Raw genomic sequence first — 22,999 nt, 5'->3', positions numbered from 1 at the left:
GGCTGCAGGGTGATATGGCTGTGGCATATCACCCCACATGTCTATGGCCCTGTCCCAAATGTCACCCTAAGCCCTTGTGGTCTTCCTCAAAGTCCAGATTTTGTGACATAATACTGCTGGGTAGAATGTTAGTGTGGGCCCAGATAAAGACAAGGGGCTGCTGATGAGCACCTTTCTGAAACCTAAGACAAATGGGACACTATGATTGTGTGGACTTAACAGACACATGCTCATGTGGGCCATTGTGAGTCCACAAGACCGCAAGTGCACATGAAGTAAGCCATTTGGTACAGGGCTACCCCTTTGTCATTTTATGCTACCAAAGGGTGCTCAAAAGTGCCTTTTTGTGGCCACAATGAACGTTTGGCATTACATCACCAAAACGTGGACTTGGATGAGGACCACAGGGACTGAGGGTGCCATTTGGGACAGGGCATAACGTGATGAACAAAAGTTACCATCCCCTGATATTTCCAGAGGTAAGTGGTGATGCTTTCTGAACATCAAAGTAAAATACAGGCAGGTAAATTAACTATGATAAAGAAAATTAGCATTAAACAAAGAACATTTACATTGGCACATGAACATTAACACAGTTTACAATTTCTTTATTCTGTTTCAGAATATTTCAGACTCTGTACAAACTAAAGCATATAAAAAGTGTGTCCTTATAAAACATCGCCTTGCTCATCTTGGTCTGGCACAAAACCAGCATCCTGGTGAAAACATCATTTGATATCATGCCAAAGGTCACATCACATCCTCTCAACAAATCAATGATCCTGCAGAGATGAGAAGAGGCGTGTTCCACACATCATCTGGTGGCTTTTCCATTCTCATGAACATCCATCCTAATAAAGAAAACACAGTGAGTAAACAAAAAAATTACCTATCACAGGGCACACAATGAGACAAATGATGAGGTCAACACACCCATTTTCTTCTTTCAGATGTTGGTAAAGCTCAGCCTTGTTATTCACTGAACTCAATCTTCCTGCAAACTCCTGATGCTTTCTGGAGTTGGCTTGAGTGATTCTATTGGTCCAAAGGGTGAGTAGAGACACAGGACCTGTAAAAGAAGAGACCGTATTTGACAGCTGTTTCTACATGTTATAGATCTGATTGGCTGCTGTACCTAATAATGTCACATTCTGACTTGCCTGTTTACTCACTTGGGATGACGACCTTTCTGACTCGGCTTGTAGCAGCTAATCCTGACCATAAAATGATGCCGTGCTGTACAAGTAACTCGACTGTGCTTGCGTAGCTGGTGCTTCTTTTACTAGTTTTCTCGTTAACGGGTGTCAGTGTTAAAAACATCATGAAGGTCCACACATAGGTACCTCAAGGTGTCAGTATCACATCACTTCACACAAACACATTTATCACCGTTGTAAACTGGACCTGAAGCAGCTGCTGCATTTAAGCATTTATGTGTGTGTATTCTATTAGCAGAACATGTTGGTAATCACACACTGTATCTTGTAAAGCTAGGTTTAGGCTTTTAGACTGATTTTCAAATAAAACATAATGCGAACCTTTAGATTTTTCTGGAGGCTGTTGTTCCTCCGTAGCTAATCGTGGTTTCTTGTTCAGGGGCTCAGGAGAATCCGGTGAATCTTTGATGATCTCACATTCACTCTGTTCGTCTTTCTCTCGCTCCATTACTCCCTTCAGCCTGGAGGAGAAAAAGGACACATACATTAGAAACAGATCAGGAAATCCATGGTCATTAATCTACAAGCTGCGACTTGACAGTACAGTAAATGTAAACGTCAGCATCTTGTTCACTAACACTAACCTCTCAGAGTCTGCGGTCCAGCCCTTCTCCTCTCTGTCTTTGCCATTTTTCTCGGTTTTGTCCTCTTTGTCCTCTCTCTTTCTTCCCCTTTTTTTCCTTTCCTCCTCCTCGGGTGGTTTGCTCCGGCAAGTGCTGATGCAGTCCAGCACACGCTGGTGCCGCTCACTGGTGCCCACATGAGCCTTTACCAATGTCTCCAACTCATTCCACATGATTCGATACTGCTCATCACTATTTAGATAAAAACATCAGCATCAACATACACAGCAAGCATGTATTCACTAATAAAACTAAGAAGGTTTATGCACACACACAATTGTCATTTCCAAATCAAATGAGCTTCCTATGTAGGCAGCATTGCTAGCTTAGCAATTTGCTAACTAATGATATCTCCATTTCAGTTAACGTGCTGTAGGCAGCTGACTATGTGAGCAGCAGATAGCGAGGCAGCTCAGTAGGTTTTGGACCAAAGCCACACAGCAAGACAAACTGAAACCTTTAGATTGAAACTTGATGTGATATTCTCACCGTTTGGGCCCTTTTCCTCTGGAGCCTACAGTTGAGATGGGCAGAGGGTCACTCTTCCTCTCCATATCAACAAGATTATAGACGGTTTTCTGACAGGTCAGCACATCTTCATCTGTTAGAGTGTCCTTCACTATGAGGTTAGCTAACGGTACCACCTGAAATATACACACAAAAATTACCACAATAAGTGGTACTCAACCTTTTTTGCCTTGAAGGCCACCCACTGGCCCCTATATAATATCATATTAACAGAACTATATATTTGTTAACCACAATTAATTTTGTGAAACAATTATTTATTAAGGGGGGGGGGGGAAATATGATTTCAGTATATCTTGATTTAGTCTAAGCATTTTATGTTAGATCATTAAAATGAATATAAAAATTATTATTATTATGATTTATATAATTAATATAATAGAATATAGTAAGCCATCTTGCGTCCTCCTTGAAAGTTTGTGGAGGCCCATAGTGGTTAAAGGTCAACTGGGGGACCATAGGCAGTCTAGGGGAACTCATATTAATGTTAAAAAACCTCATAAAGTGAAATTTTCATGCCATGGGACCTTTAAGAACCATAGATTAAGATTGCGTCCCTCACCGCCTGCATGTTAAAGATGGTAGTCTGGGAGATGATCATTGGCCAGTATCGTGTGTGCCGTTCGAGTTGAGATTTGGCTCTCTCGACTGGAGTTCTGCATGCTGCATCTACCATTGATTCTGGGAATGGAGTCAGACGATTCTCACGCATAAACTCACCAAAGTCCTGCAGACAAATAATAACAAGATTTACTTTGCAGCCACAAAGAAAATATAAATGTATCCCTATACAATGCTGCATTTACGCTGTTGCATTTGCTGAAATTACGAGGTGACAATTTTCTACTAAGGTATCAACGTCCTCAAATTTGTTGGCAACACGCATAGCTGCAAATTGGATCCATTTGTAGCTTTGCTGTAGTGAACAGTGAAATGCTTCACCACTACTAATGTACCTCTATAACTATGTTTAACAGTTTAAGCTCCTGCCATTTTGCTTGTTAGTTTATAATGCAAGTTGCAATTACACATTTGTAGGATGGAACCTCGTAATTATGGTAATCACGACAAGCCTAGGTCAAGCAGTGCTTGTTGAGCTTACGGTGATGCGGTAATCAGTCACTCGTCCACCGCAGCCCTCGCTGATGGAGGGTGGATCCTCCAGTGTGGAGCGTGTGCTGTTCAGAACATGCAGAAAGATTTCTCCTCCATGGCTGCTCAACATGTGACTGATGACCTTTGATCCTGACTTGCGAGGCTGCTCTAGCAGCACAGAGCGGCCTGGGAAGACACCAGACAAAAGGAAAAGATACAAAAAAGGCATTTACTTCCATATTTTCATATCACAGCCTCTCTGCCTCTGTTACCAAAAGTATTTACAAGTGAAACATATATTCAATAAGAAAAAAATAATGGTGGAACAAGGGATTGTGCACACACACCATTCAACAGGAAGTTGGTGAGGCAGGAAGATGGCCTGCTGTTAACGTCTACCGGAGAAATGCGATAGGCCCCTGTACAATAATGAAGTTCTGTAAAAAGAAAAAAAGAGAAAATCAGGAATCCGTCATATGAAAGAAAGAAGATAACTTTTCCCAGAGTTCCACTCACCTACACTGTTGGTGCGTGGAGTGCACCACTTTAGAGTGACCGTTTCCTTCAGCCCACTGTCTCTGCTGGTGCTTCCGGCCATGTGCAAATCACCTACACATTAAACATGAGATAAACAGAAACATAAAACATGACAGAAACATGAGTAACATTTCCCTAAACTTCTCATTTTACATTCCACAAAACAATGTTTGACTATCCCTTAAATTAAACCCACTGATTTCAAAGGAGTTTACATTGGTAATTATGTTCTTCTACATTTTATATAAAGATATATGCAAAATTTCATAAATACTTATAAAAAAAATTTTCTTGCATCACTCTAGTTTTGCTGTATAATTTGAAATTTCAAAAACATTCTCATTTTTTATTAAAAAGTGTATGTGTAGTTATAACATGGTAAAATTAATAACATGTAAAGTGAAAATGGTTGCATATTCACTCATTAATGAGAAATTATTCATTATATACAATATGTTTTTTGTTGAAAAACATTCACTTATGATTGTTTTATAAGCTTACATTCCACCAAGTCAAAACTGATGCGGACTGCAAAAATAATCTGCAATTTTTTTATGCACTGTATGGGTTAAGAACAGTTGCTGTGGTCTAATGTCCAAATGCTTTATGCAGTGAAAAGAAGGCTGTGTTGAATTATTGATGCAAGAGACTGATCACTCACCACTCTTAATAAATTCCATATGTGCATCTCGATGGTGCAGAAGCTCAACGTCGTAATTTGCTGAAGTGTTAGCATGCTGCTCCTCCTTTACACACACACACATACACACAGATACACACACACACACACACACACATAAGAAGCTGGGCCCCTACACTACTAACACACCACAATCTACTGCTGCTTTCATGTTTGGAGAGCACAGATTATAACATAACTGTGCCCTCACAGATCTGATGTCCACGAAGGCCTCTGAGTCTCCCAGCTGGTTCATATGCAGTGGAGATCAGAGGCTGTAAGCTACAAATAGAGCTTACGCACATTAAGAACAGGAGAAGACAGGAGAAGGACTGAGGGAAAACAGAGAAGGGTGGACTCCATGGAGCAGGACGTTTCATCCCTGGGGTCACTGGTCTCAAACACATATCCTAAAACTACTGTGTGTTCCTGCAGCTTTTAAAAACACAAGCGACCAGAACAAGAAATCACACTTTACATCCGGCCACACCCATCCAGGGCAAGATACATCCCCCAGGAAAAAAAGAGAGAGAGAGAGAGAGAGAGAGAGAGCAGAAGCAAGAAAGAAATGTCTGGGGGCTGAAAGGGGTGCTAGAGGGACGGTTCTCTATCCAGCTGGGTGCTAATCATACAGATCTACACTCCTCGGAGAGCATGGATGTGCAGCATAAAATCTTTTTAATTATGTTAAAGTCAACATGAAATGGCATTCGCAACCCATTTAACTTTCCCTAATGTGACAAGTTTTAAAGTGAAACTGATTATTCATAAAGGTTAAAACGGTGTGGGACCAGATTTGATCTGTTATGAATAAATTAGATCATAAAAAGTGGATTTCAATCACTGTGATCCAATTGAATCGGTTCTTTTTAATCTATCAAAAACTCCAATAAATCAGTCGGTTAGTAAATTAATTTGACTCACTTACTGAATCACAAATTATTACATAACAGTGTTTGTGAACAATTGACAAGTTTCAATTTGACAAGAATTATATTAAATGTACCTCAGGTTTCTGTTCAATTCTAAAATTATTTGGCAACAGACGGCTGAGAGCAATAAATGCAAAAAAGTTTACTTTTTCCTTCTTCGTTAGATTGCTTATGATTTTAATTTATGCAGAGCATCTCGTCATATCCAAATGCAAACTTTTTTTAATCTACTGTTATTTAACACTAACCAACAATAAATTACTACACTGATTATTGGCAGGATTTTAGAAAGTCTGCAATACCTACAACAGTAGCCAAAAGTGATGAAAATTGATATTCCAACAAATTTTAATAAAATAAACATTTCTTTTCTGTAATAATGTGCATAATAAGACCAGGAATGTGCATTAAGAAAGTAAATAGGGTCAATTTTGATTTTATGTTGACTTTAATTTTACTTTAAAGGGATAGTTCACCCAAAAATGAAAATGTGATGTTTATCTGCTTACCCTCTGGGCATCCAAGATGTAGGTGACTTTGTTTCTTCAGTAGAACACAAACTGAGATTTTTAACTCAAACCGTTGCAGTCTGTCAGTCATATAATGGAAGTGAATAAGAATCACGGCTTTGAGAGTCTAAAACATACACAAACAAAACCAAATTAAACCCGGCGGCTCATGACGATACATTGATGTGTAAAGACACAAAACGATCGGTCTGTGCAAGAAACTGAACAGTATTTATATAGTTTTTTACCTCTGATTCACACAATGTCCGAACTGTCCTGAGCGTGTTCTCAACAGCAGGCGCGCGAGGCGTCGTCTTCTTCTTGCTTTACGGCGGATTGCAGACTTGTAGATAGAGTGTCAATGGTCCATTTGAGAGATAGGTGGCGGTAATGCACTTATAAGTCTGCGACCCGCCGTAAAGCAAGAAGAAGAAGATGCCTCACCCGCCTGCTGTTGAGAATGCGGTCAGGACAGTTCGAACAGTTCGGACATTACGTGAATCAGAGGTAAAATTGTTTTGTGTCTTTACACATCAATGTATCATCACGAGCCGCAGGGTTTAATTTGGTTTTGTTTGTGTATGTTTTTTTTTTTACTCTCAAAGCCGTGATTCCCATTCACCTCCATTATAAGACTGACAGACTTTGTTTGTGTTCTACTGAAAAAACAAAGTCTCCTACATCTTGGATGCCCTGGGGGCAAGCAGATAAACATCAAATTTTCATTTTTGGGTGAACTATCCCTTTAAGTGAATTAACTAATAATATATATTTAAATAAAAAAACTACTTTCCATAATTTATATTATATTGGACTGTAAACATTACAACAGTCTAATAAAAGATACAGTCTCACAAACGTATTAAGGTGTGCTTTGGAAAAAGCTTTTAAAAGTAGTACAGCTTAATTAAATAAAAGCTCTTTAAAGCTCCCATTAATGATCAGAGATTAGCAAGAGCTGGATGAGAGGGCGGGGTTTTGAACTGGAGAAGTAATAGTAGCTCTTGTAAAGTACTGACCTGCTCACAGATATTTAATGTAGGCTAGCAAAACAAACAATAAACCATGAAAACAGCAGCTCTGTAAGCAACCGATACAGTGCAAAAAAGTGATGAAGAGAAGAGAGAGACAGGCAGAGAGGAAGTGACAGTAAGCCTGACCTTCATGGGGATGTTTGTGATGGTGGTGGAGGCCAAATCAAAGTGCGGCTGAACCAGCACATTCAGTTTACAGGCTAGATACCGTCCAGCTCGCACACTGTGAACCTCACTGCTCAACACTGACGAGAGCTGCACACACACAACAGACAATACAATTATATTGTCAATTATAATTATATTTTTTTCTCTATATATAACTATATAGAAGTTTTTTTTTCTTATGGAAATCCCAATGAAATTCTTTTTTCATTTATGGTACTAATGAAGATAAAGTTCCTACCTCTTTCTTTTGCCGATCCGAGACCAGAGTTTCTTCACCTTGAGGATAGATGTGGACCAGCACAAGCTCACACTGCTGAATTGGCATTAGTCTGCACAGTAAAAACACATTACAGTAAGAATATGAGCACGTTAATAGCATGACAATAAAACTGACTCCAGAGATATCAGAACTGACCTGTCAGATCCTGCTGCCCGTTTGTTTTGCTCCTGAATGGTTTCCAGCACACAGTCCTCCAGCATTCTGACATGAGTATCACTAAAAGAAGACAAAATAGAAAGAAATTTGTAGTACACTAGGGGAAAAAAACAATAAGTTATTAAAATGTGTTTTAATTATGTTTGCTCACCAAGGCTGCATTTATGTAATGAAAAATACAGTAAAAACAGTGATACTGTGAAATATAATTGCAATTTAAAGCAACTGCTTTCTGTGATGGCAAAGCAGAATTTTCAGCATCATTACTCCAGTCTTCAGTCTCGCATGATGCTTCAGAAATCATTCTAATATGCTGATTTGGTGCTCAGAATGCATTTCTTATTATCAATGCTGAAAAAAAATTGCATTAAATGCTGCTTAATATTTTTAATGCTTAATATATGTATAAAAATATTTTAGTTCTCACCTTTTGGCATTGGTGAGACAAATAATGCGCCCCCTGTTGGCTACTCTCTCAGCTGTGTCCATCAGAGTGGTACGAGACTCATGCTGATATTCTGTGCTCTTACACAGCGATTCCACAGCCGCCACCAGCCCGTGCAGGACACTGCAACATTCAGGATCCTGACGAGGGTTTGGAGGCCCAACAGCTGCCAAAGCAGTCATCAGCTAACAAACACCACAGACATACACTTACAGTTTTTCTTGATTGCTAACACACTATAACTGATTCATTTGACCCAATTTCACAAACCATTCATTCAGTTCTCGAAACAAATACACATTTCTCAAAACTTTGAACACATTTCACCTCTTTTCACACAAGTTCCAATTTGCGAAATCTTTTCTGCAAAACTCGACACAAAAACGCCCTCATTTTGCACAGGTTTGACCATGTTCAGAAGACAAGTACACAATATAATTACCTCAAGCATCACAAAATGAACTCAAACAGCACACATTTATCTAAGTAACAAAACTGATGACACACCAGTCAGAATCTCTGGATGATATAAAAAGGAGCACAGGTAATTATGTGCTTTGGTAAATGAATCCTACTGGTGGGAGTCAAAGAGGAAGAGGAGATGAAAAGAAAAATGAAGGGATGGGGTCAAAGGTCATTTGTTCCTGATGAAATACAAAGCACTATATTTGACCTTGTTCTTGTGCATGGAATGACCATAAGGGAAGCTGGCCTACAGGCTCATCTACAGGGTCTCTATACTTACATATACAATATAATTACAGTACACACAGTAGCAGTACTTTAGATGAGAACTTTTACTATTATATGTACAGTAAATACTGTAGCACATGTTGTACAGCCTCAGCACATTTTCACATGTATCTGCACCCCTCTATTTATGTTGCATACTGTAATTAGACACTGACTTGCAAAATGATTCCTTATTCCCAAAAGCAGGTTTTTGTAACAGTGTTTTGAATTGATCTCACTAGTGTTCTCTAGGCAGGAAAGTAATGTTTTTGACAGGCATGGGTATGTCATCTGAGGCCAAAGATTGGATTCTGATGATAGAGAACATTGTTTTTGACTAAAATATCTGATTTTGACCTGGAAGTCTGAAGTTTGTACAAGTGGGTGTGTAGTTTTGAAATTTTGTTTATTGTTGCGAGAAAATGGTTAATTGTTTCATGAATTGTGTGTTAGCAATCGAGGAAAACTTTAACACTAGCTCAACACAATGCTCAGATTACTCTGGTACAAGAAGGGTGCTCCATATGGATGTGCAGAGTGACAGATGTGCGTTTTTACCTGCTGTGTGTTCTGGTCCTCTTGCTTCCAGCTGTTCAAGATGTGAACCTCAGAATCGCTCACGATGTAGTTCACCTGAGAGACATTAAAGGAATAGCTTACCCCCCAAAAATTGAACTCTCTCATTATTTACTTACCCACATTTCATTCTTCAATTTCATATGCTGTTTTTTTTTCCCATGGAGCATTAAAAAAGGAACATTTTTGAAGAATTTTCACACAATTCTTTTGAGCCTTTTCCATAGCAAACAGTTCATAGTAGGGCTGGGTTAACCATATTGATTCTTAAAACCCAAGATCAATCTTTTAGTCTATGCTGATTTCTGTTGATGAAAATAAAACAGTGCCGAACTAAATTTCACTAAACATTATTTATAGCACGCCTCCTATACAATAATCACAATAAGTTTTGTTACTTTGATATGAAACAAAGTCTCAGCTTTTAAATTCTGTTCAAGCATTCAAGCAGCACGGAGCACACATAAACAGATCATACTCACCTTTTTACTACTAGCTACAGCAAGAAATAAAAATGAATGAATGTCAGAAGGTTTGCTGAAAGAAACAATTTACTGAAATGTATCATGTCTCATGTAATCTATCAGTGTTTCAACCGTGGAAAGATGTCAATAAAACATTATATTTGTACAATGTATACATTATAGAACTCTATAATCTATAGAGCATTGTGCTAAATATATACACTATACTCCATATTAATACTTAACCTGTTAGTGATCTCATACATCATGTTTGAATTCACGTCTGACACTTGTTAATTTTTAACCTTTTATATTATAGTAATGTACCAGTTTTACACGTAGTTTACAGCACTAGTTGATATTGTTTTCCTTCAGAAAAAAATGGACATGTTTTACTTTAGTAAAGTAGGGACACCTTATATCCAAATGTCAGTTCACTCAGTTCTGAATCGAATCCAAATCAAATGAAGAATCTGTGAATCGGATCGATACTAGTTAATAGTGACTACAGCTATAAACAGCTCCAGTTTCCATACACTCACCAGTTTATTGGTGGGGTAAACGTCGTACACGATCCGGCAGTACTCCATGGAGCACTCAATCGCACACGTCCAGAGAGATTTGGACACTGGAGCCAGAGGAATCACACCCTGCGATCGGCTTTTGGTAAGCATGTCACATTCAATCAGCTGCCGGCTGGACTCTGCCATGTACGGGCAGTGATCGACCACAAGAGCCGTCTTGTGTGAAACTGAGAACATCCTCATCCTGCAGCACAGAGATTGTGGAAAATCAAATATGCACTTTAAATATATGACTATATGGCAGGAGTAACGTTAGCCAACCCTGCTCTGGAGATGGTTGTCAACATTTCTTTCTGGAAAGAAAATGTATTTAGTGTTACAAAAGAAAAGATTTAAGTAATAAAGAGTTGACGAGGGTTATTTAATGAATCTTAATTATGTAGACAATAACAGTTGTTATTTTGTCACCTTTGTGTCACAGAAATGCAGCTAGCTTTAGCTTGCTAGCATCGCCTGCTAGTTTTCCATCGATGGTAAATGCGCATTCAGTAAGACCACTCGCATTGAAAATGGTGGTATATAATTGTTTTGGGAAAAATATACCCCAAAACAAAAGATAAAACGATTAAAAACAAAACGGAACAAGGCGGATTAGCAAGCAACCCGTCAGAAGCAAAATAAACGCGCACGGGACACAAAACACCGTTACTCACTTCCGTCCGTCAGTGAAATTCCGCCCTAGAAGAACTCAAATAAAACGGTACTAGTGCAAAGTGACATCCTGGGGGCATGACTGACATGTTCATTTCAGTCTAAGTAGTAAAAATAACGATAAAGAAATAATTCCATCTCAAATCTGCACTTTACACATAAAGATCACACATGTACATGTTGAAAAAAAAAAAGGACCAGCTTAAACCAGCATCCCAGCATCAAAACATACCTAACCAGCATATGCTGTTTTTTTCAACAGGGGTGTCTTTATGTGTCTCAGACAGACGTTGTAATCTCTACAACAAACACCTAACAGCATACAAAGAAATGCAAGCACATTTATGTTGTCAAATTAACACACAACATTTGTTGACTAGGCTTTTCAATTGACATAAAGACCTCATTTACATTTTATGGCAACAGCAGAAATAACAACAAAAAATATTAATGTAAAACACATAAGATAAAATAAAGTGCATGATTTCAGTACTATTTTCAAATGAAAGTCTCAGACTTAACAAAATTAAGTATCTATATTAAACCATCAAAATTAGAACAGAAAAATCAATAAACACCTTAAAGTCCCCATGAAATAAATTATTTATTTATTTTTTTGGCTTTTAGTTTGAAAATGTTAGCCTTATAGTTATCTATAAGCCGTGCTCCAAAATGATGAAAACATTTGTATTTAGAAGATATAAGCATTCAAAACCTACAGTCTCTCACTTCCGGCAATATGAATCTGAAATGTCCCGCCGCCTACACTATAAATACAGAAGCTGAAACTGCAGTCTGTTCGCTGCCTCGGTCTGTTCGCGTTCACCTCTATCCGTTCACCACGGGGCCCCCTCAAGCACGGGGCTCAGCGTGGCTTCACCAGTTGCACTGCCTTAAGGACGGCCCTGGTCACACTTTGTCTTCTTTTTGTGTTCAACAGTATGGCTGTTTATATATCATCATACCTTTGTTAATTATTATGTTACCTAATTCAGTCACTGTACACTTCATGCATTCATGCACACATTTAGTGTCCAAAGACTCTTTTAGAGGGTAGGCTACTGTATATGTGCAGTGTAGTGTGTTTCCAAATATATTCTTCAATACCTTAACCTTCACATAATCTTTTTTTGTTTAATGTATACTTGAATCCTTTCTAATTTATGTTGAAAATATTCTGTTTATTTTTGTATTTTGGTTAGCATTTGTGTTTTATTGAGTGCTGTAACATTCTGCAAAAATCAAGCATTTTTATAATAGATAACGGAAGTGAAAAGTGTATTCTTGCTATTCTGAAGCATGATTTAGTGACATGATAATATATTATATATAATATATTAAATAGAAATATATAATATATTAAATTGAATAGCCTTTATTAACAAGAAAGTAGCATCAAAATCTTATTAACATTCTCATATTCAGGATTTATGCCACAAAGGGCTTTCATGTATGCAAGATTAAAAAAAAAAGAAGATATTTGTTAAAACTTGCATAATTGTAAACCTTCAATTTGTAAATGTAAATTTCCAGCTATGCAGTTTTCCAGTCTTTTATTTTACCAAGAATATGATTACTAAAATAACACTTGCTGAAAAATGTAGATTGTGAAAATGTCTTTTTAGTCAGAAACCTATCGTTCCACATATTCCATTCTACTTCCATTTTTAAACTGGTACTTTCAACTTTAAACTGGTATACTTAAAGTCTGCTAAATTGGAACAACTAATTTTGTGCAAAAAACTTTAAATGTGTGTAAGTAGTGCTGAGGTCCAACAAAACATATACCTAAGTATATTTGATTGTGCTAAAGTGGAACTATTGCAAGTATATATAAGCATTCAAAACCTACAGTCTCTCACTTCCGGCAATATGAATCTGAAATGTCCCGCCGCCTACACTATAAATACAGAAGCTGAAACTGCAGTCTGTTCGCTGCCTCGGTCTGTTCGCGTTCACCTCTATCCGTTCACCACGGGGCCCCCTCAAGCACGGGGCTCAGCGTGGCTTCACCAGTTGCACTGCCTTAAGGACGGCCCTGGTCACACTTTGTCTTCTTTTTGTGTTCAACAGTATGGCTGTTTATATATCATCATACCTTTGTTAATTATTATGTTACCTAATTCAGTCACTGTACACTTCATGCATTCATGCACACATTTAGTGTCCAAAGACTCTTTTAGAGGGTAGGCTACTGTATATGTGCAGTGTAGTGTGTTTCCAAATATATTCTTCAATACCTTAACCTTCACATAATCTTTTTTTGTTTAATGTATACTTGAATCCTTTCTAATTTATGTTGAAAATATTCTGTTTATTTTTGTATTTTGGTTAGCATTTGTGTTTTATTGAGTGCTGTAACATTCTGCAAAAATCAAGCATTTTTATAATAGATAACGGAAGTGAAAAGTGTATTCTTGCTATTCTGAAGCATGATTTAGTGACATGATAATATATTATATATAATATATTAAATAGAAATATATAATATATTAAATTGAATAGCCTTTATTAACAAGAAAGTAGCATCAAAATCTTATTAACATTCTCATATTCAGGATTTATGCCACAAAGGGCTTTCATGTATGCAAGATTAAAAAAAAAAGAAGATATTTGTTAAAACTTGCATAATTGTAAACCTTCAATTTGTAAATGTAAATTTCCAGCTATGCAGTTTTCCAGTCTTTTATTTTACCAAGAATATGATTACTAAAATAACACTTGCTGAAAAATGTAGATTGTGAAAATGTCTTTTTAGTCAGAAACCTATCGTTCCACATATTCCATTCTACTTCCATTTTTAAACTGGTACTTTCAACTTTAAACTGGTATACTTAAAGTCTGCTAAATTGGAACAACTAATTTTGTGCAAAAAACTTTAAATGTGTGTAAGTAGTGCTGAGGTCCAACAAAACATATACCTAAGTATATTTGATTGTGCTAAAGTGGAACTATTGCAAGTATACTTCAGGTACACTTTAAATATCTTGCATTTAAAGACTGCTATTATACAGAGATCATACAATCCTTATTAATAGTGATATTAAAACATATTTTAGGCATAACATTAATAATTGTGCATTGTGCAATAAAGAAATACTCCAAATAAAGTTTAATTATAAATTGATATCAGTAAGTCTTAAGTGATATGTCAATAAATATGTCAATAGATTTGAAGTATACTTAGTATGAAATAAATGTATTTTAAATAAATTATGGCATCGTTTTTTTTTTGTTTGTTTTTAAGTCACAACAAAAGGCAGTTCTTAAAAGTTACATATGTGTATATAATCATTTATACACCGTTGTGAATGTGTCTTGGTATCTGGTCCAGCACATCCCACAGATGCTCAGTTGGATTGATTTGGGATATTTGGAGGCCAAGGCAACACATTGAACACTCTGTCATGTTCCTCAAACCGTTGAAAAATTTCTGCAGTGTGCATTATACTGCTGAAAAAAGGCCATGAAGGGGTGTACGTGGTCTGCAACAATCTTTAGGTAGGCGGTTTGTGTCAAAGTAACATCCACATGAATGCCAGGCCCCTAGGTTTCCCAGCAGAACATTGTCCAGGTCATAACACTGCCTCCACCGTCCACCGTCCACCGTCCTGCCTTTTTCCCAAAGTGCATCTTTCTGCCATCTCTTCTCCAGTTAAAAGATGCACACACACCCAGCCATCCACTTGATCTAAAAGAGTGATTTATCAGATCACGCAATCCTTCTTCCATTGCTCCATGATCCAGTTCTGATGCTCACATGCCCGTTATCGGTGGTTTCGGTGTGGACAGGGGTTATCAAGGGCGCTCTGATCGGTTTGTGCACTCTCAGAAAAAAAGGTACAAAAACTGGGGCAGTACCTTTTCCAAATGTATGCTTTTGTACCTTTTAGGTACTAATATGTATCTTTAAGGTACCATTATGCGCCCTTTAGGTAAAAATGTGTACCTTTTGAAAAGGTACCACCCCAGTGACAGCCTTTGTACTTTTTATTTTCGAAGAGTGCAGTTACGCAGCCCCATATGCCAAACTACCATGCACTGTGTTGTGACTCCTATATCATATCCAGCATTAAGCTACAGCAATTTGAGCTATACAGTAGCTCTTCTGTAGCTCCTCATGAGCTCTTGATGTTGAAACCTGCCGTCCCAAAAACATATTCTCATACTGGTCGATTTTTATTGTTTATTTATTTATTTATTCATTATTATTATTTTGAATTTTAAATATTTTATAAAAGCTCAGTTTATATTAATATAACCTCACTGTGACTATAGGCTACACAAATGTTGCCATCATGGAAAGTATAACAAATCAAGGGTAATTTGCTTGAAGGTATTGACTGTCAAGTATGTTTGCGTAGATTGTTCTGTTTGTGAACAGCATGAAGGTTATAGATACAGCCACTGCTGAGTAGGTTTGATTAGTCAAATATTAGTCATGCATTGTGTTATCTTCATACAGCATAGTGCCTTCCAGTCTAAAAAGAAGTCTGTGTCACAGCAGTCAGCTTTACTCTTTACCAATATTCAGAGGATTTCTTAAACTTTTTATCAGCCTTCTCTGGTAAGTATAGTTTAATATCAGTAAGACCTAAATTATAGTTTTAATATTTTCAGGTGTGTTGATTCTGATGTTTTAGATCCTGATGTTTTATTCTGTTCATTCATCTCTCCAAGACAAATGTTTGTAATTGATTCCTTTGATGAATTTATAAACCGAAACTAATAGATTAATTTTTTGGCTTCTGTTAGTCTGTCTTGTTTTGTCCTGCAATCATTTATACTCCTCGTGTTTGCTTCTTCTGTAATTTATATTAAAGGTAATTCATAGCTTTAGATCAGCTCAGGATTTACAGACTTTACAAAATCATTAAAAGTTTGTATATTCAAAAACTTAAGGATTGAGGATATTGTTTGGCTAAAGATACAAGTTATAAAAACAGTTCCAACATGAAACTTTCTTTAATAATCTATTTGATTTTCTGAAATGTTAACCATTCTTATTCTTTCTTTTTGTCCTGTTCAAATTGAGGGCTTGTGTTGATGTAGAGAAGAGTTGTCACACCTTTTTCTGCTTAAAGGCATATACATCAAAGTCTTGGCCACATAACGCTTTAATGGCTTTTCAGCTACATTTAAGCAGTCAAGCACGTATGTAATATGTAAATACATTGTTTACCCAACAGCTATAGCAAATTTGCAATTGTACTTTATTTAAAAAAAATAATATAATATAAATTTTTAGGTAACACTTTCTATGAAGCCCATTTTATAACACATTATAAGGGTATTCTTAAGGCATTAGAATAAATGTATAATGCATGATAAAAAAAATCTTATAATATGTTGTTTCATCTTGTAAATAATCATAACAACAATTATGATACATTATAAAAACTTACTTATTTGTGGTCATAACGTTTATGAGTATAATTATGTATAACACGCAATAAACACCACATTAAATCCACTTAATTTGTAATGGATTATAAGTCTCATATCTTGACATTATTTATTTAAGATCTGTACAGTATCTTACTGATATTACAATAAATATAGTTAAAATAAAATGTGCCATATTACACATTCATCTGATCAGAAATCTGATCCTATGGCTGTTTAAGAATTTTTTGGTTTATTTTATTATTGCTGGTGTTGTCATTGTTGTTGTTATTATTTATAAGTGGCCTTGTCTGCTTTAAAGGGGTCATATGATGCTGCTAAAAAGAACATTATTTTGTGTATTTGGTGTAATGAAATGTGTTTATGCGGTTTAAGGTTCAAAAAACACATTATTTTCCACATACTTTGCAAAAACTTTCTATATATATATATATATATATATATATATATATATATAGATAGATAGAGAAGATGAAGGAAGATTCTGAAAGGTTCCAAAAACAAAAGTATTTATTAAATAAAACAGGCTCGGGTAAATCCAAAGGTAAACAACAACAAAACTGTGTGCTAGGCTCAAACAATACTGGACAAAGGATAATTAATTGAATAAATAGGTGTGATCTGATTCATTAACTAATTAGATAACAAAGGCAGGCGAAACAGGAACTGAACACAATGAAAATGAAACCAAAACTGAGTTTAAGATCCCAAAGAAAGAGCATAGGACACCACCTTGCCCAAACTTCCCTCCTCGCTTATTTATGAACCCCCCTCTCCCTTTTCCCTCTTCTCCTCCACCAGGCTTAAGTCACTGAAAGATCATCAAGTCTGTCTGTATCACGTATCTACATAACAATAACAATCTATTGTTTTGCCCTGTCATGTTTGGTATCATTTTAAATGTCTCGGTGCGACTGGTAAAATGGTCTCAATCTCACAGCAGTCACTTACTGTATATTTTTAGAAGGATTGAGCAAGCATAGGGGAGGCCATCTGAATAGTATTAGTCAATTACCTCTGTGTAGTGTAAAAGACTGGCGAGTTTGTGACCGTGAGATCTGCATTAAATGGCTGGCTTGACACTCTAAGCGATTATTATTATACAAATGACAACCAAAAATTGAGTCAGATTAAACACATAGCTAGAATCAAATTGAAACAAAATTAGGTACTCTATGGAAGCGCAAGTAAAAGACCTACACGCATTATACCTTCACCCACGCCATTGGATTCTGTCATTGGGCCAATGGTCTTACTGTTACAATATATATATTTAAAATTTAAAAGTGTTTTGAATTAGGTGTTTGAAGCAACACAAAACTACTGCTATGGGACACACTCATTAATTGTACCTTATCTGAGAGAATTTTCCTGGGTCACAACTAGGTTTCACTGATGAAGCAATGATGTGTCGGAACAACTGACTTTGTTTGCTGGAGAAAAAATAAAACTGCTGCTTTCTCACTGAGTATGTGACAAGAGACAATCCAATATGGTTTAGCTGCTTCTACTTCTGTAAAAAAAAGAATAAAATGTATATAAAGTACAGAAGTTATAATATACTATAATATATATAAAAAAAGAAACTGTCACTGGGGCTGAATCCTTTCAAAAGGTGCTAATAGTGCACTTTAGGTACTAATATGTACTATTAAAGTAATAATAAGGTACTAATATGTAGAGGTAAATGAGGTACAAAGATGTACCTTTCAGCTTTTGTACCTTAGGGTACTACCCCGGTGACAGCTTTGTACCTTTTTCTTCCTGGGTGTACAGATGGTTTGTTTCAGATGATTTATGATTATGAGAATAATATTTGTTTGCCTAAAATCATTCCAGAACAACAGTGTTGAGTGTGTGTTTGTATGTTGTTCATGTTTGTATCATTTTTGTAATGTGATTGTATATATCATCTCTACTTAGGTCTGACCATCTTTTAATAGCAAGATGAGTGTAGCTGAGAAAATCAGCATTTTTGTCTTTCTCTTACAAGGTGTGTGTATCTCTCCTTTAACTTCCACAATGTTTGTTGCTTCCTCATTTGTAAGATGAAGTAAACAACTATAATATTTATCCTGAATGTGTTTTATAAAACCAGTGTGTTTAGTCTGTTGTATATAACTAGGTCTAAATGGTTTAATTGCAAAGGTGAAAAGTATTTGAGTTATAGACTATATTAATATGCTTACGTATTATTTTGGGGAATGTGTACTTCACTTGAGTTCTCTTAAAACAGAATACATGTACTATTACTCAATTACATTTACAAGGAAAAAATAATACTTCTTATTTATAATTTCATGCAGACTAAAAAGTACAAAGCACATATGTCAATCATTATGACTTAGACTTTTCCTGAATGATTAAAATTTTTTTTTTTTAAATCCTAACGTGACTAACAAGCCAATCAAACATGCTCACATAAGTTGAACTTTTATTGTTAATGCATTAACTACAGTATAACAGTTAATGAGTTTAATTTCATTATAAATTAAGCATATTTAAGTAAAAATAAGTATATTCTTTTTAACGTTTTGTGGTTGTACATTTCTTCGTATGTTTAACATGTTTCTGTTGTGTGTGTTATTAGGTGTTTGCTGTAGAGATTTTAGCATCAGTCTGCCACAGACGATCGAAGCTCTGAGTGGATCCTGTGTGATCATAAAGTGCACATTTGAGATTCGCGAAATATTTGACACAGACCTCACTGAGAGAGCTAGAGGACTATGGTTCAAAGATAGAGATACGATGAATGACCTTCTAGTGTTTCACTCCACAGATCCCAAACCTGATCACTTTAATGGGAAAATAACTGGAAAACTACATGAGAAGAACTGCACCACTATTTTTTACAATATTACTTCAAATCATAATGGTAATTTTTACTTCAGGATTGAGGGTAATGGTGGACTGAAATGGAGCTATGATAAAACAATTTCAATAGGTGTGATCGGTAAGTGACTATGACTGGATTATGAAACATTGTGATCTAGTACAGTACAATAAAATCTGTGCACCATCATTATCTGAAATGATGAAATGACAGAACAACATAATATATATGTATGCCTTTCAGATTTATGGTAACACTTTAGTATAGGGTCCAAATCTCACTATTAACTAGTAACTAGTTGCTTTGCATGCCTATTATTAACATATTGGCTGTTTATTAGTGCTTATAAAGCACATGTTCTGCATGACCATATTCTACATCCCTAATCCTACCCAACACCTAAACTTAACAGTTACCTTACTAACTATTAATAAGCAGCAAATTAGGAGGTTATTGAGGCAAAAGTCATAGTTAATGGTTTGTTAATGGCGAGAATTGGACCTTAAAATAAAGTGTGACCAGATTAATTATATTCTTGAAAGAAGAATGCCAGTGTCCTACTAAATTTCATCATTCTGCATAATTTTGTCCATTTTATTTGACAGTACAGACCTTTGAATCATATATGTCAAATTTATAAAAGATTAATCTGTGTGTATTTTAGGCTCTCCCCCCAAACCCACAGTGCAGCTGTATGTGGAGCAGAAGGAGATGCAGGATCAGGAGGAGGTGTTGGAGGGGAGCTCTGTGAGTCTGCGCTGCTCTGCTGAGACTCTCTGCTCCTCTCCTCCACCAACTCTCACATGGAGCTCCACTCCCAGAATCCCCCTCAGTGAGAGCAGCAGACTAGAGGAGCTCATCTCTGATCTGAACTTCACTGCTACTCACCGTCAGCACAGAGTCACTTTCACCTGCACTATAACCTACCAGCTACAGGACGAGAACAAAACAGCACAGGACAGCATCACATTACATGTTCAGTGTAAGTGAGGCTTTGAGATGCTTTTTAGTTTTGATAATCATATTATTGTGATTTTTATTGTGAGGCTCTGAATTTTTTCCCTTCAGATTCGCCTAAAAACACATCAGTGTCTGTGCTTCCCTCCAGCTCTGTGTTGGAGGGCAGTTCAGTGACTCTGATCTGCAGAAGTGATGCAAATCCAGCAGTGAACTACACCTGGTCCAGAGAGAGTGAAGGACAGATGGAGCAGCTGCAGACTGGAGACACTCTTACCTTCGATAGGATTGACCTGAAACACAGAGGCTGGTACCACTGTACAGCTCAGAACCAACATGGCACACAAAACTCTTCAGTGATGCTAGGCATTCAGTGTGAGTATTAAAGGAACAGAGAAAATCTTTCAACCAAGTGATTGTAAACTGCATAAAAAGTTACTAAGAAATATTTCCAGTTGTGCTGCACAGACCATTCTCGATCTTTCTCTCTAATAGATGCTCCTCAGATCTCCACTTCCTCTTGCTCTGCCAGAACTGATGTAACTGTGTGTTTCTGTGAGGCTGATGGGAATCCCTCTCCTGAACTGGAGTGGCATCTGTCTGGACGTCCTGTCACTAACTCTTCAAACACGTTCATCAGTGAAGAGCGATTGAGCAGCACAGGCTTGAGGAGCTCCATCACTCTTCATCAGTCTCTCACACACACATCCACTCTGCAGTGTGTCGGCAACAACACTCATGGCAATGATGAACAACTGTTTCATCTAGTTTTCATCACTCAAAAAGCTCCATGTAAATTTTAATTTAACAGTTAATCTATTTTAGTTGTTGATATGGCAATGAATCAACTAGCCTGCTGATGTTTTATTGAATAGACAACAATTATTCAGATATGTATGGTTAAATTTGCATTAATATCAGAACAGTTGCTCTCTAGAATAAAGAAAGTTTCCATGAACTGTCACTTATTTATTTAATAGGGTTTAACATTTACTCCCTCCTGGTTGGAGTCGCAGCTGGAACTTCGTTTATGGCAATCTTATGGGTCACAACACTGCTGTACAAGTAAGTAGACAGTGTGATTGCCTAATGTAAAAACTATAAGAAAGAAAAATCACAAAGGAGGTCTCTATAATAGACAGTAATGAGTTAAATGTAAAGCAAACAGAGACTATTGCTGAACTCTCCTGGTTTTCCAATCATCTCCATTTCCCAGAAAACACCCTAATATTCTTGTATATGTCTACTAGAGTTTCAGAGGAGATCTCAACAATGTCTCAAATTACAGTAGTGTCAGATTTGATGATTTTTTTTCTGCAACTAAACGTTAGAGATTTTCAATATAAACATTTTGTAAACTGCTTCCAAATGCTTCCAAGATCAAATTATCTGGGTCATCTACATTCATCTCATAGCTGTATGGACTAACTTTATGCCAACAATTTTGTTTCTTGTGTTTCTGTTTTTATTTCACCTAAGGAATTGTAGAAGGAACATCTGAGACAACTCTGATATTTGTTGGAGTTATATTTCGCCTACTGTATATTCCTTATGTTTCACTATATTTAAAGTCTCCTGAGCTATGAAAGAGAAACCTCTGAGTAATAACAATTTCTGATAAATAAGGTACAAGCAGTTTTATGTTTTTAAATAATGAATTATTTCTATAGATGTATCTTCAGGACTCATAGTGGAGATAAAGCTGGACTGATTCAGACTGATGGGGTATGTTACAATATATCAAGCACACATGCTATTCATTCATAAATATGTAAAAATCGTAAACACCAGACTGCTTTTACAATTAGTTTCTCCACCCGCTGACACATTTCAAGTTTCTTGTGCATAAAAGGTCTCGACTGATGATTCTCCACCTTTGTTCATCTACTAGGCTGATTCGGTGGACAGAAGGGGAGAGCCTTTTTATGCTAATAAAGTTATGATGTCATCAGCTGAAGCCCCCACACTAAATCACCCAGAACCCCTACATTATTCAACAATTAACTTTACAAACACCAATCCGGAGTCAAACAACATCAGAGGCATCTCATCGCTTACTACTGATTATGCTGTGGTCCAATACTGTGGTCAAAACATAGAAGATAGCAAGGCAAAGATCAGAAAGGTTCCCTCAATGCCACATGGCGAAGACATTTACCAGGTTCCTCACAAAGCAGCAGCCAAAGCAAAACAGGTGCAGATATGAACGTAAAGCAAGGCGAATCTACGAAAGCATACTATAAACATGTCATTTTTAATTAATTTAAATATGGATTTAAAACACACTAAAATATGTAATTTCTGTTATTGTGTTAGATAACTAACAAAAATTATTGGAATTTAAATTGTCTTCTTTTAATGAATGCTACTATTATTATTTTGCTATGTAATTCAGTCATGTTACACTTCACATAAATATTTAAGTCTACAAACACACTTTGTGGGGAACTGCAATATTTGTTGTTGTTAATAGGCCTGCTTAATAATGATTATGAAGTGTTTATGAAGTTGGCTCATCAGCATCATACAAACATTCAGTTTTACATAAGTGCATTGTATGCAAGAAAAAAAAAAAAAAAAAAAATATTAAAAT

At 36.5% G+C, this 22,999-nt stretch overlaps 2 protein-coding genes across 4 annotated transcripts; one reads left to right on the top strand and one right to left on the bottom strand.

Moving 5' to 3' along the window:
• Window positions 1-571: 571 nt before the first annotated feature.
• On the bottom strand, window positions 572-11,230 carry ints13 (integrator complex subunit 13). Of its 3 annotated transcripts, XM_016500199.1 has the most exons (19): window positions 10,968-11,230; window positions 10,821-10,852; window positions 10,518-10,743; window positions 9,494-9,568; window positions 8,186-8,388; window positions 7,738-7,818; window positions 7,561-7,651; window positions 7,281-7,409; window positions 7,140-7,163; window positions 4,662-4,746; window positions 3,980-4,072; window positions 3,811-3,900; window positions 3,471-3,649; window positions 2,931-3,095; window positions 2,330-2,484; window positions 1,802-2,032; window positions 1,539-1,678; window positions 934-1,069; window positions 572-851 (listed from the first exon to the last, which is right to left on the bottom strand). In XM_016500199.1, the coding sequence occupies exons 2-19, from the start codon at window positions 10,844-10,846 to the stop codon at window positions 815-817; spliced, it is 2,166 nt and encodes a 721-aa protein (XP_016355685.1). In that variant the 5' UTR covers window positions 10,847-10,852; window positions 10,968-11,230; the 3' UTR covers window positions 572-814. The 3 variants fall into 3 exon arrangements, with proteins under 3 accessions (XP_016355685.1, XP_016355686.1, XP_016355687.1); XM_016500200.1 differs by lacking the exon at window positions 7,140-7,163 and having other exon boundaries at window positions 573-851; XM_016500201.1 differs by lacking the exon at window positions 10,821-10,852 and having other exon boundaries at window positions 573-851.
• A 7,333-nt stretch (window positions 11,231-18,563) lies between these two features.
• Window positions 18,564-22,684, top strand: LOC107699037 (sialic acid-binding Ig-like lectin 5). Its single transcript, XM_016500195.1, has 8 exons — window positions 18,564-18,609; window positions 19,207-19,569; window positions 20,114-20,431; window positions 20,518-20,781; window positions 20,902-21,198; window positions 21,387-21,471; window positions 22,077-22,131; window positions 22,298-22,684. The coding sequence occupies exons 1-8, from the start codon at window positions 18,564-18,566 to the stop codon at window positions 22,610-22,612; spliced, it is 1,743 nt and encodes a 580-aa protein (XP_016355681.1). The 3' UTR covers window positions 22,613-22,684.
• The last annotated feature ends 315 nt before the right edge of the window (window positions 22,685-22,999 follow it).

The sequence above is a fragment of the Sinocyclocheilus anshuiensis genome, unplaced genomic scaffold, assembly GCF_001515605.1.
Source record: "Sinocyclocheilus anshuiensis isolate Anshui unplaced genomic scaffold, SAMN03320099.WGS_v1.1 scaffold346, whole genome shotgun sequence".
Lineage (NCBI taxonomy): Eukaryota > Metazoa > Chordata > Actinopteri > Cypriniformes > Cyprinidae > Sinocyclocheilus > Sinocyclocheilus anshuiensis.
The sequence above is the reverse complement of the archived record's forward strand: the minus strand, read 5'-3'. Positions and strand labels throughout refer to the sequence as shown.